Genomic DNA, 14,127 nt, shown 5'->3' on the forward strand with positions numbered 1-14,127 from the left:
CAGTAGGTAGTTAGCCTAAGGTCTCCTATCCGCCGTGATGGGGCTGCCATCTTGGGTATAGCTTTCGGGGATAAGCATTTCTTGTTTCAGCCGCTGGATGCCAGGCAGACGCTGTTTGAGCCGCACCTCCATGGTGGACAGACGCTCAGTTATTGTGTAGATGGGGCTGCCATCTTAGATTTAGCTGACACAATACAGCATTTCTTATTCAGCCGCTGGATGCCAGTCAGACGCTGTTTGAGCCGCACCTCCATGGTGAACAGACGCTCAGGCCGTGTAGGCCCGCTAGGGGCCCCCTTCCCTGTCAGCATATGACCAAAGCTCCCACCGGGGTTGGTTACCCGATCTTCGCTAAGGTTGCTCATATCCCAGGAGACACCACGAGGAGGTAGGGATAGGAGTTACTGGGTAAGAGGCTAATGGACCACTAATGGGGTCTATTTTATCCTTCAAGTACTCGCGGTACTGGTGGTACGCATTACCCAGTCGTTTGCCCCGCTGGCCAATGGCCAGCGGTGATGAAAAGAATATGATACTTTTACATCATCAAGGTTCCAATGCCTATCAGAATTAATTCTTTCTGGTACATGGTGAACAGATTACACCGAAAATGGTCCGGGACACCTATAGCTGTTCACGCTCCTAATCAAATGAATGCTAATTGCTTAACAAATTAACCAATATCCACACAAAACGCCTGACATTGGATAAACAAGCAAATGAAATTGACATAGCAACCAAACAAATAAACTAACGCTAGATATTTCTTAAGTATTTTTAAGTATTTTTGGGTATCTTAGATATCACTAAGATTTTTATATGTATATTAGGAAAAATAAAAAGTTTAGAGTAGGATGCCCCTAGAAATGCTTCGTTTTGACTTGCGCAATGAACCTCAGAGCCGGTGATTATTTTATTTTCTGGTTTTTTTTACCAAAAATTAACGTTGAAAATGTCCTTAGAGTTCAAATAACCTATTTTAAGTAAACAGTAACGACGAACTACCGATTGTTTTAGGTAATCGTAGCTTAGAGTGTAGATAACATTGATTGATTCTCTTCATCGACTTTCTATTTTGTTAATAACTTGGCTCCAGAACCGTTTCATGTATGAAGTTAAATGCGTATTAGAAGTTAACTAAAAGCTTCTTTCACAGACAAACAGAAATAACACTCGCAAGATGTTCATCCAACAAGCATTTATCGGTCAATTTAAAAGTATCTTAGTTGGTAGTACCGCCACCTGTGGCGCGCATAGTCAATCCCCTTGCGTTTGACGTTTTCACACTACCGCCATCTGTTCAGCGTACTACCCACCACAGTGTACTCAACAGATGGCGGATATGTTTTAGCGACGATGTTTTACAGTGAGAAATATTCAATGTGTTATGTCTGTTTGTCTGTGCTTCTTTCATTGACCTTATTGCTGAAAATAGGTGGAAATGTCTTAACGTGAGGATGCAAAGAGAAACTCTGCGAAGAAAATCTGTCAATGGTACTTAGGAGGACCTACACGGAGAAACGAAATAACTCAAAATTAAGTATTTTGTACTCATCTTGACACCTAACTGCAACCAGGCGAAATAGACTTCTTTGCGAAGTATCCAATTTTTAGTATTTTGCAAAGACTTCATTTTGGGTCAAATGTAACTGTTTCATAAAGAGTGAATATTGAATAAACAAATACTTAAAACCGGGTTGTTACTGTAAAAAGTCATTAAGATTAATTAAGTTTTTAACTGATTTTCTTCTATATAACGTATGACAATTGAGCATTAAATAAACAATACAGTAGTTTTATTTATTATTATAGGGGTACAGGGGTAGTTTGAACATTTAAGAAAAAAGAGGTATGTAAGATCTTGGAGTCATACAGTTTTTTGAGCTGGCCACTGTCAGCTTCAAGCTATCCAACAATTTTCGGGTCAATGCTTCTGTAAGACGATATCCATCGGATTGTGTTAACCGGGGGACCATCGTAGAAGGTAAGTTCCAAGCAAACTCCTTGGATCCACTCTTGGCTCCCAAGACTCCAACACGCTTAAATGTATCACACTGCAATTATCTAGGTAGACAAAAAGAGATAAACAACAATCAACCCACGAAGCAGAGTCGAAAAACTAAAACCACCGGTTGGAAACTAACGATTTTAAATTGGTTCACTACTTGGCTAGCCTATTGGTCCCAAGTACATCTATAAGCGTACTCCTTTCTAGTCGAAATTCTAGTACAACACAATGTTTGTTTTGATTCGGTATGAAAGTTTGACAGATAAAATGAGGGGTTCGTGGATTTTCCTATGTTTCGAGGGGAGCATGGATAAGCTTGGGACCGAAGATAGTACCAGAGCTGAGCCAAAAACTTAAGCACGTTTCTTCAGGACCTTCTGGTCTTAGAGTTACCTCTATGTTAAAACGTCCTTACCTTCACTGATCCGCTGCCTTCAAAAACTGAGTGATGGTACTCTTCACTAAAAACGGAATCATAAACTGGTGGAGGCCGTTGCACTTTTTTTTTTTTTTTTCTTTGATTTGTTTTTCGTCGATCTTGTTTTCCGTGCTGAGCACCAATGCTACCGACGTGCCAGGAAGGCAGCTCCCACACCTGGACCCTACCTATCGACCCATCAACTCATGAACCGGGGATCCACGGCTTTACTTCCCTTCCGAAGGAAGGCGTGATTGGAGATGTTATGCCTCAGAACATCCCGGCGGCGCCGACTGGGATTGAACCCAGGCCTGCTGGGGTGAGAGGTAATCACGCTTACCACTACACCACCAGCGCCGCTGCCGTTGCACTTGTAAAAGCACGTTCTGTCTGACTCAATTAATAAAGCGAGGATAACGAATGCCTCTCCCCAGGTTCCAGACATTTTTGGCCTGTATGGAGATCTAGAATAGAACTATAGTTTAGTTTACGTTTATCACCTTCATTAGTGTACCTATTACTTAATTCCGTACAGTTTGGGACACTAACTTCACTAATTTAACATATTTTTACTTAAATAGCTGCAGCTTTTGGTAAACGACAAAGCTGAAATTAACATGGCACACATTACGATTTTTCATCCAAAATGAAGTGCAAACGCAACACTTGATTTTCGATACTTTCGTAGCGTGGAAAACTAATCAACTCAATATCGAGATAAAAAGTCCGCAAATAAAGAACTCTCTCAAGACTACTGTTTGAGTACAATTAACAAAAAGTAAGTGATCGGATTATACTACGAGATTAAGTTTAAAGTACTCATAAATGAGAACAAAATTTCACTCAAAACAGTAGTGTTGGCGGACTTTTTAAGTACTTTTTATCTCGATTTTGAGTTGTTTCGTCTTTCCGTGTAATGCATTGTTCAGATCTTTTTTTCATGTGGAGCAAAAGGAAGTGAATCACGTAGTCTCCAATGTTTGCAATTAGACAGCCAGCGGCTTGTTTTGCTTTGAAATTATTTTATTCATTCCTTCTTATCGGAATTTCCGTGCGAAAGTACTTAATAGATCAGTGCACGAAGATTTGCGGCACTCTTCCCTCTCCCGTAAATTTTGACAGTTTTGGGTGGTTTGTTTTGGCTCCCATTCGTTGCCATCTCTTTTACTCACAGACAAAATGATAGGAAGCAAAAAGTGAGGTTAGGGACCGTGCACTGATCTATCGACTTAATCCGCGGTGGTGGAAAGGGACGAAACGTTCCGATTACCTATTCACTGTTTCAATGCTAAATGTTCGATAAATTAAAACCAAAATGTTCAGCTCGTTAGTTCGATCCACGTTCACCAGAACGGGAAGTAGTTTAGCTCGGAATGCATCGATCGTTTTGAGGCAATCGCACAGGGCAGCAGTTCTGCACGAGATCGGTAAGCCGGTGGTGCTGGAAACTGTGAAACGAGTCGATCAGCTGAAAGATGATGAGGTAAGAGTTAATTAACCGCTGGTCATTCCCGTGTCTGGTGTAATTTTGTTTATGCAACTACAGGTTCGAATCAAAGTCCACTACTGCAGTCTCAATTCGACCGACGTGCAGATCATTACCGGTAAGCATCCGGACTTGAAGGTACCGCTTCCTTTCATTCCGGGACATGAGATTTCCGGGGAGATTGTGGAGATTGGGAAGGCCAATCCGAACTTCCTGAAGCGAGGTGATCGCGTGGTAGTTATGAACGATTTACAAGATCCTAATGGAGGATTGATAGAGGAAGTGGTGGTTAAGAACCGAGACGTATGGCAAGTTCCGTCCGAGGTTCCTCTGAGGGAAATGACCGTCATGCCGTACGGGCATGGAACGGCTCTGCTGACTTTTGCGATGCACTGCCAGCTGCAGGAGAACGATTTGGTGTTGATCACGGCTGGTCCGGCGGGGATGGGACTGGCAGCGATCGATTTGGCCGTTGCCGTCTACAAAGCGAAGGTTATTGCTATTTGCGATACGGAGAGCAGTTCGGATTTGGTGAGGCAGAAAGGAGCTTATAAGACTGTTAGCATGACCAAGAATTATACGAAACTCTACAAGAACATAGCGGATGCGATGGGTGATAAAAAAGCGAAAATAGCTTACGACGCCGTTGGAAAGGGACTGCTACATTTGTTGGCGGATTTGTGAGTTCAGGAGTTTTTGTTTCAATCGAATTGTAAGTTTGTATCTTTTAATTACAGTGTCGACCCGGAAAAGGGCCAACTGTTTTCGGTCGATCCGTTCTACAATCAGGAGAAGTTGAAAGCATCCAAACCGGAGTATGAACTGCCCAAGAAGAAGGAACGCACCGAACAGGATCAGCAGAATGCCGCCAAGTTGATTGACGGCGTAAAGCACGTCGATTTGTACGAACATCCCGATGAGGACGTCTACCGGCAGATGATTGCCGATACCATTGAGATGCGATCGCAGGGCATGATTGCCGGATACATTAGTAAGGTGTTTCTGCTGAATAAGATTCAGAATGCGGTGGAGTTTATTCAGAAGAAGCAATGCACCGGAAAGGTGCTGATCGATGTCAAATGCGTTGACGATGATGACTGTGAAGACGGCGAGGCGGGTGAGGAGAAGAAAAGCAGCTAAGTTTGCATGACTTACGAGAAATGTGTTAATCAAGTCATAGAAATAGTTATTATTTTTCAATGCAATTTATATTATTAGCTTACGAATAAACTTCCAACACCTTAGTGAAGGCAAATAAACAAACAAATGCAAAAGCCTTACATTTTTACTAAACGACAGTTTAATTAAAGGTATTAACTTTTTATACAAGTTGAACGTTGCACCTAGGAATCAGCTCGACGGAGTCGAGGTACCCGCTTTCTGGGTTTCCCCTTGCTTTTTGTGGTGCTCCTTGACGGCTTGCTGGGCTTGGCTGAGATTGCGCTGACCCTCGTAGACCAGCTTCCGGATGCCGTCTTCGTTCTTCTGGTTCACCGTTTTGCTGATCACATGCTTCAGTTTGTATGCCTCTTCGAACTTGTGCTTCTTTGATGGGACCGGCGCTCCTGATGTGTGAAAGTTCGTGGACGGTAAATTGGTAGTTCAAAAGCATACTTATTAACAACTTACTTTTTCGCGAAATGAAAGCGCTTCCCTTCTTGTTTGGTTTTTTTGTGTTCCCAATGGACTTTGTTTTAACTTTAATTTTTCCTTGAGCCATTTTTGAACACTTTTTAGAACGGAATTTCACAACAAATTGCGATTCAATAAACTTGATTGAAGATGAACAGAGAGAAACAAAACAAAGGCACATGTACTGCGACGGCGACGACTGTTTGTGAGAAACGTCAATATTAGGCATCTTCACAGTAAAATTCACAGAAGAGGAAGTGAAACACGTCTATTTCCATCAAAGTTGTTATGTGATCGCTGTCAAAAAAATCACTGGTTTTGAAATGTTTTGCTAGAATTTGCTAGTTTTCCACACAATTAACCCATAAAAATCGTGTAAAATGTTGAGAACGGTAGTCTGTTTAGGTGAGCTCCCCGTTCTCGTTTATTACCCGTAAGTTAACAGCAATTTCCCCCATTTCAGCGGCCAGAAACCTTGCGCGAACGTCCACCGCCAGCCGGTTCGCTGCCAGCCCAAAACCAATCAACGACGTCGGTGCACTAACTCGTAGCTTCTCGACCCTCCTTCGGATTGGCAATGCCAGTACTGGTTCACAGCGTACGCCCTTCACCGTCACCGCACAAAGCGGTCCCAGCATTTTGAACTCCATCACCACCCCAGTTCCGATTCAGCTGCAACGGCAACCCGTTCGGACGGTCATCAAATTCTCCATGCGTAGCGGCAAGAGGAAGAGCGTCAAGCCGGTGATCAAGCGCTTCAAACGTCTGGACTGGGGTGGATGGATCCGTACCAAAGCCGGTCGCCATAAGCACATGTGGAAAAAGTCGGCCGAACGGAAGAGGCGCCTGAGGCAGCACGTGCTGGTGAATTCTCAACAGGCAACCCTACTGGATAGTATGGTTACCAAGTACTGGAAGAGACCACGGTTCTACATCAACGATCCTTACACGCCGTACCACACGAGGGAGGAGTTCCGCGAAACGAGACGCAAACCGGTGAAATATTAAGGGGGTTGTTGATTGATTGTAGATTTGCTTCTAGGCAGTAAAATAAATCGATAAAACTTTATTCATTTCCCGTTTCGAATTGCACAACTTCTTTTGACTTATTGATCAGCCACAACCTTGTTCTTGATCTTTCCAATCGACTCGATTTCGCTATCGATCACGTCTCCGGATTTCAGGAACTCCGGTGGGCTGCGGTGCATTCCAACACCGGCAGGTGTTCCAGTCAGAATGACATCCCCAGGCAGCAGTGTGATTGATCTAGAAACAAACAAACCATTAACCATCAACTGACCTTCAAATCGCTTCTAGAAGAACACCTACTGCGTAACCCGTTCGATAATATCATCGATCCTGAAAACCAACTCGCTCGTATTTCCCTTTTGCTTCTCAACTCCGTTGACGTCACACTTGATGCTCAAATTGTGCGGATCCTTAATCAGAGATTTGTGAACGACTGCCGGTCCCAGCGGACAGAACGTATCCATCGATTTACCGATCAGAAACTGCCCTCCGTTGCGGGTCTTTTGCCAATCGCGAGCAGAAATGTCCTGAGCTACCGTGTACCCGAACACGTAATCCATCGCATTCGCCTTGGACACGTGTTTGGCTTCCTTACCGATGACGACCGCCAGCTCAACCTCCCAGTCGATTTGCTGAAACATTCAAATTTGAACCATTACCACCTACCAGGAACCCCCGTCCTTTCAAACTTACATCGGTAATCTTGTGCGCCACAACTCCATCGAACGGCCCAACGATCGTCGAAGCATACTTGCTAAAGAACATCGGTTCCTTCGGAATGGGCTTGTTCTGTTCCTCGCAATGGCCCCGATAGTTTAGTCCAACGCACAGAATCTTCTGCGGATTGGTAACCGGAGCCAGCAAGCTCACATCACTCGTCGCCAACTGTTTGGCTTGGCCGAGTTTCGCCTTCACGGCATCCAACGACGTACCGGACTTGATCAGCTGGATCAGATCTCCGGAAAAGCTTTCCGTGATGTCGGAAACTTTGCTGCCATCCTCCGATAGCACACCCAATCGCTGGCTGCTCGCGGAACCGGTTTTGAACTGAACGAACTTCATATTGCTAAGCGCCGACTTGGAGAAATGTCTGCAATGAAATCCGCAATTCTTTAATTCGTGAAAAATCTATAGCAAGGTAGGAATCTCACCGTTTGAAGTCAGTATTAGACACTGATTGTTTGTTATCAGCCGAAAAAAGATAAGTACCGGTGGTGTTATTGATATTGCTACTAGCGATGATCGCGCTACGACTAATACTGATGCGCGGCAGAAGTGAGCTTCGAGCTAGAAGATTCATTTTGAACAGCCGGCTGGACAGGGATCGTAGACCTTTAAGGAATAATTGAAAGTCACGATACACGCAAACACATATAATAATAACTGATGGGGTTATTTTTAGCTTATAAAAATCCGCATACTCACCAATACGCTATGGAAGAACGTTCAAAAATTGAGCACTTTTCTATACTAAGGCTTTTTTCTTTTATGAAGCTGTTACCGAATCAACAAAACAAATGAAACCCAACAAATACACTGTTGAATAACGCAGCACTACAACAGCTGTGTGATACTGATGAATGAAGAATGAACGGAAACTGTGCGTCAGTAGGAACAAAATTTGTTATATGAGGTAGAGCACAGAGCCTTAAATCGATGTGTTTACACTTCGATTTTCTTTTTCTGTAAAGTTATGTAACATACACTGCCGAGTGCCGTGTGACACAACGTATAGGCCAATTTTCACATTTTTTAATTTTTATATTTAGTGCATCAAACATCAAATGCAAGGCCCACGCAAACTAACTGCACCTTCTAATAGAGCAAAATTGGGTCTATCAGACGGTGCAGTTAGTTTGCAAGGGTGTGTTGTCATTTGTCTTTGCTTTTTGACTTGTTTCCCTCGCAATGATGAACAAAGGTCCAAATTCAAGTTTTGTGTCAATGAGTGCGGTTTGATGCTCTGAATATTAAAATGTAAAAATGTGAAGTTTGATTTTCGAACGTCACTTTTTTTGCAGAGCGTCGATTTGATTTCTCGTTTTAGCAGCAAAGTGACGTTCGCCCAGAAATAAAAATTAGGAACAAACAAATAATTTGATTATGAAATTGCTGTGTGAATATGTTGCTTATAAAAACAAGAGCAAATTTTCATTACGTCGAAAGTAACATTCGCACCGATCCGAGAAAAATAAAGTTTTGTTTTGATGACCGAAAAGTTATTCCTATTTCCAATTCAACGCATATAATCACATAGTGATAGCAATGTTTAACATATTAAGCAGGGTTTTAATCAAAGCAGATTGCTAGCTTTCATGCTAAAAAATACTGGTTTTTGAGTCAAAAGTTATTATACGTCGTTCCAGGATATTCGAGAGAATTATCAATCATGTCTCATTTCGTGCAGCCCATTCACCATTTTAGGACCACCGAAATCATCTTAGCAACAAACAGTTCGATTTATTCACTGTAATTATGAGAAAGTGAAACGACGAACGTACACTTTTCACTGGTTTCTCTGTGCTGTTACTTAAGACAAACGGCATCTCCATAGAAATCGGGTGACTAAAGTAACATCGAAAAATATTTTGATCGGAAGGTGATTACATCAAAAAGCAATTTGACTGGTAAATAAATTTAAAAATGGAATGTGTTCCCATATTCGGACAGTAACGCATAACTGTCCCATGTTCTATGCAATCCTTATGCACCATGGGACTCTTATGCGTATAACGGCAGTATAGTGTAATAGCAGGAGCTTCGATTGACACTGATAGCTCGACTTTGTTTACCTTTGTTATTTTCGACGTAATGAAAATTTGCCCTTGAAAAGCTCTTTATTTTGATGAAAATTGCAAACAGAGTGGTCCTAAAAACCGAATTTTGGTGATTTCATTTCAATTCAACGAAAACGGTAAAAAAAATTACCGGCAGATCTGTTAATCAGCTTTATCACTGACTTCGGTGAAATATTTTACTGAAGTTTCGGTAAACAAACCGTTCCATTACCGAGTTCGGTAGTTTTCACAGCGAGAAATGTCAAAATCGCCATATTGTGATTTTCGATCTTCTTAAAAAAAAGTTTGCAAGTGGAAGCTTCAATGATGGAGCACAGACAAACAGACGTAACTCTTCATTGTATATCTTCGTTCACGCATTTAACGGTTGATTTGAATATTATCAGTTTCGCGAACTATTCACCGCAGCGCTGGCATCGGATCACTTTGACGTTTCTATACATTCTATACAACTTTCATGCAATATTGTTTGCGAGTTAGGGAGCAAGCTTGTTTTCCGTGAGAAGCCTGAGAGATGTCGTTACTGAGGTCCTATGTTTTGAGATACTATGTTTTCAAGAAAAACTTTTTCAAAGAGTTACGTCTGTTTGTCTGTGGATGGAGGCTGTTATGGACCAGCTGCAACACCAAGATGAGCGAATCGTAGATATTTTCCGTAAGTAATGATATTTCGTTATCTAAATAAATGCCCATTGTTACAGATGGCCGATTCTGTTGCTTGTTTTTTTTTTCTGTTGGTTGCAAGTTCCAGGTTATGTTACCGGACTGCACCGTCACATCAATGACCACATAAAAAAGAAAGATTTTATACCGGCAAATACAATTTTTGATTGTACATATCTGAAATGTGATGCAAGATATAGAAATTTCTATTCTTTAAAACGCCATATCATTGAGAAGCATCCACTTGTAAGCATTGTTCCAGCCGGGGAAACTCTTTTCATCGGTCATGGGATGCCTACTCAATGCGATGAAGCAAGTTCTACCCGTGAATCAGATACATCATTGAATGAACTCAACAAAATTATTCATCTGAGCATTTGTATTTAATTAAAATAATTGATAAAACCCAGAAAACACTTTGAAACAATATTATAGCGAATTAAATTTGAGTCAGTAGACTTTTTAAAAAATTACAGATCTTTCTCCAAAATTACATTTCTCCGGTAAAATCAATTACAAATCAAGCTTGTTTTTTCGGTAAACGTTACCGATCGTTCGGTAAATTTGACAGCTAATTTTTCTGATCCAGTTTACAGATTTTTCGGTAATGTTCTCGATTAACGAACACATTACTAACCGTTCAGCTGTTGAGAATTCGGTAAATGAATTACCGATGTCGGTAATTTTTTGTAAGTGTGTATTGAATATTTTTCAATAAGGCATTTTACGAGACGTTTCGAGTCAGCTGTTTTTTTTTCTGTTTATCTATTTTGACGTTTACCAGCGGGCCGATTTGTTGACATACCACGACCAAAATCAAAACAATAACATCAGACGTAAACAATAAGAATGCCTCGAGCGCGTTCGAGTGGCCCGCCAGGAACTGTCATCAAGACGTCAGGTAAAATAGCTTATATTAAAAATCGTCGCCTAAACACTACCGCCATCTGTTGAGTATACTGTGATGGGTAGTACGCTCAACAGATGGCGGTAGTGTGTAAACGTCAAACGCAGAGAATTGTCTATGTGCGCCACAGGTGGCGGTACCATAGAGGTAACTCTAAGACTAGAAGGTCCCGAAATAACGTACTCAACTTTTTTGCTCAGCTCTGGTACTCTCTTCGGTCCCAAGTTAATCGATTCACCCCTCAAAACATAGGAAAATCCAATAACCCCTCATTTTATCTGTCAAACTTTCATAGTGAACCAAAACAAACATAGTATAGCACTGGAATTTATACTAGAATGAGGTACGTTAGTCGATTTGCTTGGGACCAAAAGGCTAGCCAAGTAGTGAGCTAATTTATAATCGTTAGTTTCGTATTGATTATTGATAGAACTCTGAAGATTAATATTTGTATTTTGTCTTGCTTGAGTGAACACTATTTTAAGGGATTATTTTCAACACAGAAGTGTACCATAGAGGTAACTCTAAGACTAGAAGGTCCCAAAATAACGTGCTCAACTTTTTGGCTCAGCTCTGGTACTTTCTTCGGTCCCAAGCTAATCGATTCACCCCTCGAAACATAGGAAAAACCCCTCACTTTATCTGTCAAACTTTCATAGCGAATCAAAATAAACATTGCGTAGTACTAGAATTTTGACTAGAATGGGGTGCGTTAATCCAGCCGGACATCGCAGCAGAGGCAGACCCAGGGGCTCATGGCGGCGAAGCCTAAACAAGGAGATTAAGCAAGTCGACCGGAATTTGACCTGGGCCCAGGTCAAGGCGAAAGCAAACAATCGCCCAGGATGGAGATCTTTCACGTTGGCCCTTTGCGCCAGGGATGGCGCTCAGGACACTTAAGTAAGTAATCGTTTGCTTGGGACCAATAGGCTAGTCAAGTAGTGAGCCAATTTAAAATCGTTAGTTTCGTATTGATTGTTGGCGGTACTACCAACTGAAAACATTTTAATTGATCGTTAAATGCATGTTCGATGAACAACTTGCGAGTGTATGTCTGTTTGTCTGTGGTTTTGGGTTTTCGCTCAATTCTCTTATGCGACTAGACTACCATGCGTCGTGACTATGTTACACCCGCTATAAATCGATGGAGACGCATGGTAGTCTAGTCGCATACACCGTTTGAAAAGTTCATGTACATTTCTGCGAGATATAGCGCACATAAAATTAACGCTAGATTTGGCATAAATTTACACAATATTTCGCTTAAACTTAAACTAGCAATATTGTATGCAAGCTTGTAAGCGATTTCGTTGTTTATGCCAACTGTAGCTCAAAATTAAACGAAGGGCGATTTTATGCGATAGTTCCATAGAGGTAACTCTAAGACCACTGGGTCCCGAAGAAAATCATTATTATTTTTGGCTCACTCAGTACCAGAACAACGGTCCCAAGCAGTCCCAAGCTATTTCACTCACCCCTGCATGTTCTGCATGAATCCACACACCCCTGATGTTATCTGTCAAACTTTCATAGCGAATCAAAACAAACATAGTGTAGTAATAGAATTTCAACTAGAATAGGGTACGTTAATCGTTTGCTTGGGACCAATAGGCTACTAAAGTGGTGAGCCAATTTAAAATCGTTAGTTTCGTATTGATTGTTGATAGTTCCTTCCTTTTTTATTTAACGTCGGTCTCTGTTCCGCAATCTAGTGCCAATCACCGACGGACATCGATTGCCATCCATTGACGGCAATCGAATGTGCAGGAAGGCAGCTTCCACACCTGCGTAGGATATCGCACCCATTCATCAACACACATGGGCCGTTATGCGATAGTTAAAAGTCAATTTTTTTCTGTGGCCAAAAATTTATGAATTCATTCTAAGATTCTCTTCGAATTTTTAATGATTATATTCCAAGAGTCAGTGTTCGGAAAATCATTCTCATTCTCAAAATCATGAAATAGATGCGAAATTGGAAATATCTGTAAAAGTAATGTTCGAGCAAAACAGACCTGCTTTTAACGAATTGAGCCTCATTGGAGTTGGAAATGCATCCACTTACGCCGTATACGTTAAAAGCAATTAATAAAAAGATAAATTACGATTGCACGACAAGTGGGATTGACTCAACATTGAGATTAGTTCACTCTTATTCTTGAAAACTTAGTTAACTCATAGACGGAGTAAAACTTCCCTAGCTTTTACAGGATTTTTTTTTTCTAATATAAACAACATCTCGAAGTACATATCAAATTTGTATACTTCTAGAATGAGTAAATTTTTCGTCGATTTTTGTCATATTCGAAAAGATTTATGAGGCTCGGAAAATTTTACTCAGTCTTCAAGTAAACTACGTTTTCTAGAGTTTGAGTAATTTAAACTTAAATTTGAGTCGATCTTATATGCCATGTAGTGTGGAAATCCGCTAGTTACTTAGTACTGGTCCTTTTTCACGCCAGCACACAGTGGTTCAAAACCCCTCAAAACGTGCGTTTTTTATTTTTCGGTATGAAAACGACATTTTAGAAGGATGGTGTCTTCAGAAGAGTTGCAGAGTTTTCAAAGGGCTATCGTTTGGTGCTGAGATATTGCTGATCTATCCACCTAGAAGGGCAGGGAAAAATTAAAATTTTACAAACTTGCTCAAATCATGTTGGTGTCTTCAGCAAAGTTGTAGATTATGTCAAATCAGGCATAACATTTGATAACGGCACAAAAACATTCGTAAACAAACTTTCTAAGGCCCTTTACACGCGAACCAAAGTACGCCCACGCAAACCAACAACATCCTCGGATAGGGGCAACTATCACCTTTCCGAAAGTGGTATTGGTTTGCGTGAGCGTACCTTGGTTCGCGTGTAAAGGGCCTTAGAAAGTTTGTTTACAAATGCTTTTGTGCCGTTATCAAATGTTATGCCTGAAATGAAACAACTTGGCTGAAGACACCAACTTCGTAAAACGATTGCGTAACGAGTTAACGAACGTTTTCTTTAAATGACCCCCCAAAAACAGTTTTTTTTTAAATAACTTTTTGGACGCGATTTTATCAACAAGGTTTGTTCTAGAAAGTTATTCGCAATCACAAAACACACATTTGACGGAAGCTGCATTAAAATAGATTTGGGTAATTCAAATGGTCGTTCAAAAAACCTACCCTAATAAAAATTGTATGGTTAATTTGCT

At 41.1% G+C, this 14,127-nt stretch overlaps 4 protein-coding genes across 4 annotated transcripts; 2 read left to right on the forward strand and 2 right to left on the reverse strand.

Annotated features, from left to right (window-relative positions):
• The first annotated feature begins 3,658 nt into the window (after positions 1-3,658).
• On the forward strand, positions 3,659-5,175 carry LOC135714135 (quinone oxidoreductase-like protein 2 homolog). Its single transcript, XM_065237412.1, has 3 exons — positions 3,659-3,909; positions 3,973-4,592; positions 4,650-5,175. The coding sequence occupies exons 1-3, from the start codon at positions 3,742-3,744 to the stop codon at positions 5,050-5,052; spliced, it is 1,191 nt and encodes a 396-aa protein (XP_065093484.1). The 5' UTR covers positions 3,659-3,741; the 3' UTR covers positions 5,053-5,175.
• An 87-nt stretch (positions 5,176-5,262) lies between these two features.
• On the reverse strand, positions 5,263-5,632 carry LOC135714132 (uncharacterized). Its single transcript, XM_065237409.1, has 2 exons — positions 5,542-5,632; positions 5,263-5,477 (listed from the first exon to the last, which is right to left on the reverse strand). Exons 1-2 carry the CDS (start codon positions 5,630-5,632, stop codon positions 5,263-5,265), a joined length of 306 nt encoding a protein of 101 aa, XP_065093481.1.
• A 213-nt stretch (positions 5,633-5,845) lies between these two features.
• mRpL35 (mitochondrial ribosomal protein L35) lies at positions 5,846-6,617 on the forward strand. Its single transcript, XM_065237411.1, has 2 exons — positions 5,846-5,949; positions 6,008-6,617. Exons 1-2 carry the CDS (start codon positions 5,925-5,927, stop codon positions 6,550-6,552), a joined length of 570 nt encoding a protein of 189 aa, XP_065093483.1. The 5' UTR covers positions 5,846-5,924; the 3' UTR covers positions 6,553-6,617.
• LOC135714133 (fumarylacetoacetate hydrolase domain-containing protein 2) lies at positions 6,596-7,905 on the reverse strand. Its single transcript, XM_065237410.1, has 4 exons — positions 7,725-7,905; positions 7,267-7,663; positions 6,874-7,205; positions 6,596-6,810 (listed from the first exon to the last, which is right to left on the reverse strand). The coding sequence occupies exons 1-4, from the start codon at positions 7,871-7,873 to the stop codon at positions 6,651-6,653; spliced, it is 1,038 nt and encodes a 345-aa protein (XP_065093482.1). The 5' UTR covers positions 7,874-7,905; the 3' UTR covers positions 6,596-6,650.
• Positions 7,906-14,127: the final 6,222 nt, after the last annotated feature.

Source organism: Ochlerotatus camptorhynchus, unplaced genomic scaffold, assembly GCF_037179485.1.
Source record: "Ochlerotatus camptorhynchus isolate MF236.1 unplaced genomic scaffold, CSIRO-AGI_Acam_v1.1 ptg000621l, whole genome shotgun sequence".
NCBI lineage: Eukaryota > Metazoa > Arthropoda > Insecta > Diptera > Culicidae > Ochlerotatus > Ochlerotatus camptorhynchus.

Coding starts and splice junctions, on each gene's coding strand:
- LOC135714135 (XM_065237412.1), top strand. CDS start 3,742: ATGTTCAGCTCGTTAGTTCGATCCACGTTCACCAGAACGGGAAGTAGT. Junction 3,910..3,972: donor ATCAGCTGAAAGATGATGAG/GTAAGAGTTAAT, acceptor ATGCAACTACAG/GTTCGAATCAAAGTCCACTA. Junction 4,593..4,649: donor CTACATTTGTTGGCGGATTT/GTGAGTTCAGGA, acceptor TTTTAATTACAG/TGTCGACCCGGAAAAGGGCC.
- LOC135714132 (XM_065237409.1), bottom strand. CDS start 5,632: ATGGCTCAAGGAAAAATTAAAGTTAAAACAAAGTCCATTGGGAACACA. Junction 5,478..5,541: donor CGCTTTCATTTCGCGAAAAA/GTAAGTTGTTAA, acceptor TTCACACATCAG/GAGCGCCGGTCCCATCAAAG.
- mRpL35 (XM_065237411.1), top strand. CDS start 5,925: ATGTTGAGAACGGTAGTCTGTTTAG. Junction 5,950..6,007: donor GAGAACGGTAGTCTGTTTAG/GTGAGCTCCCCG, acceptor CCCCCATTTCAG/CGGCCAGAAACCTTGCGCGA.
- LOC135714133 (XM_065237410.1), bottom strand. CDS start 7,873: ATGAATCTTCTAGCTCGAAGCTCACTTCTGCCGCGCATCAGTATTAGT. Junction 7,206..7,266: donor TGGCGCACAAGATTACCGAT/GTAAGTTTGAAA, acceptor TGAATGTTTCAG/CAAATCGACTGGGAGGTTGA. Junction 6,811..6,873: donor ATTATCGAACGGGTTACGCA/GTAGGTGTTCTT, acceptor GTTTGTTTCTAG/ATCAATCACACTGCTGCCTG.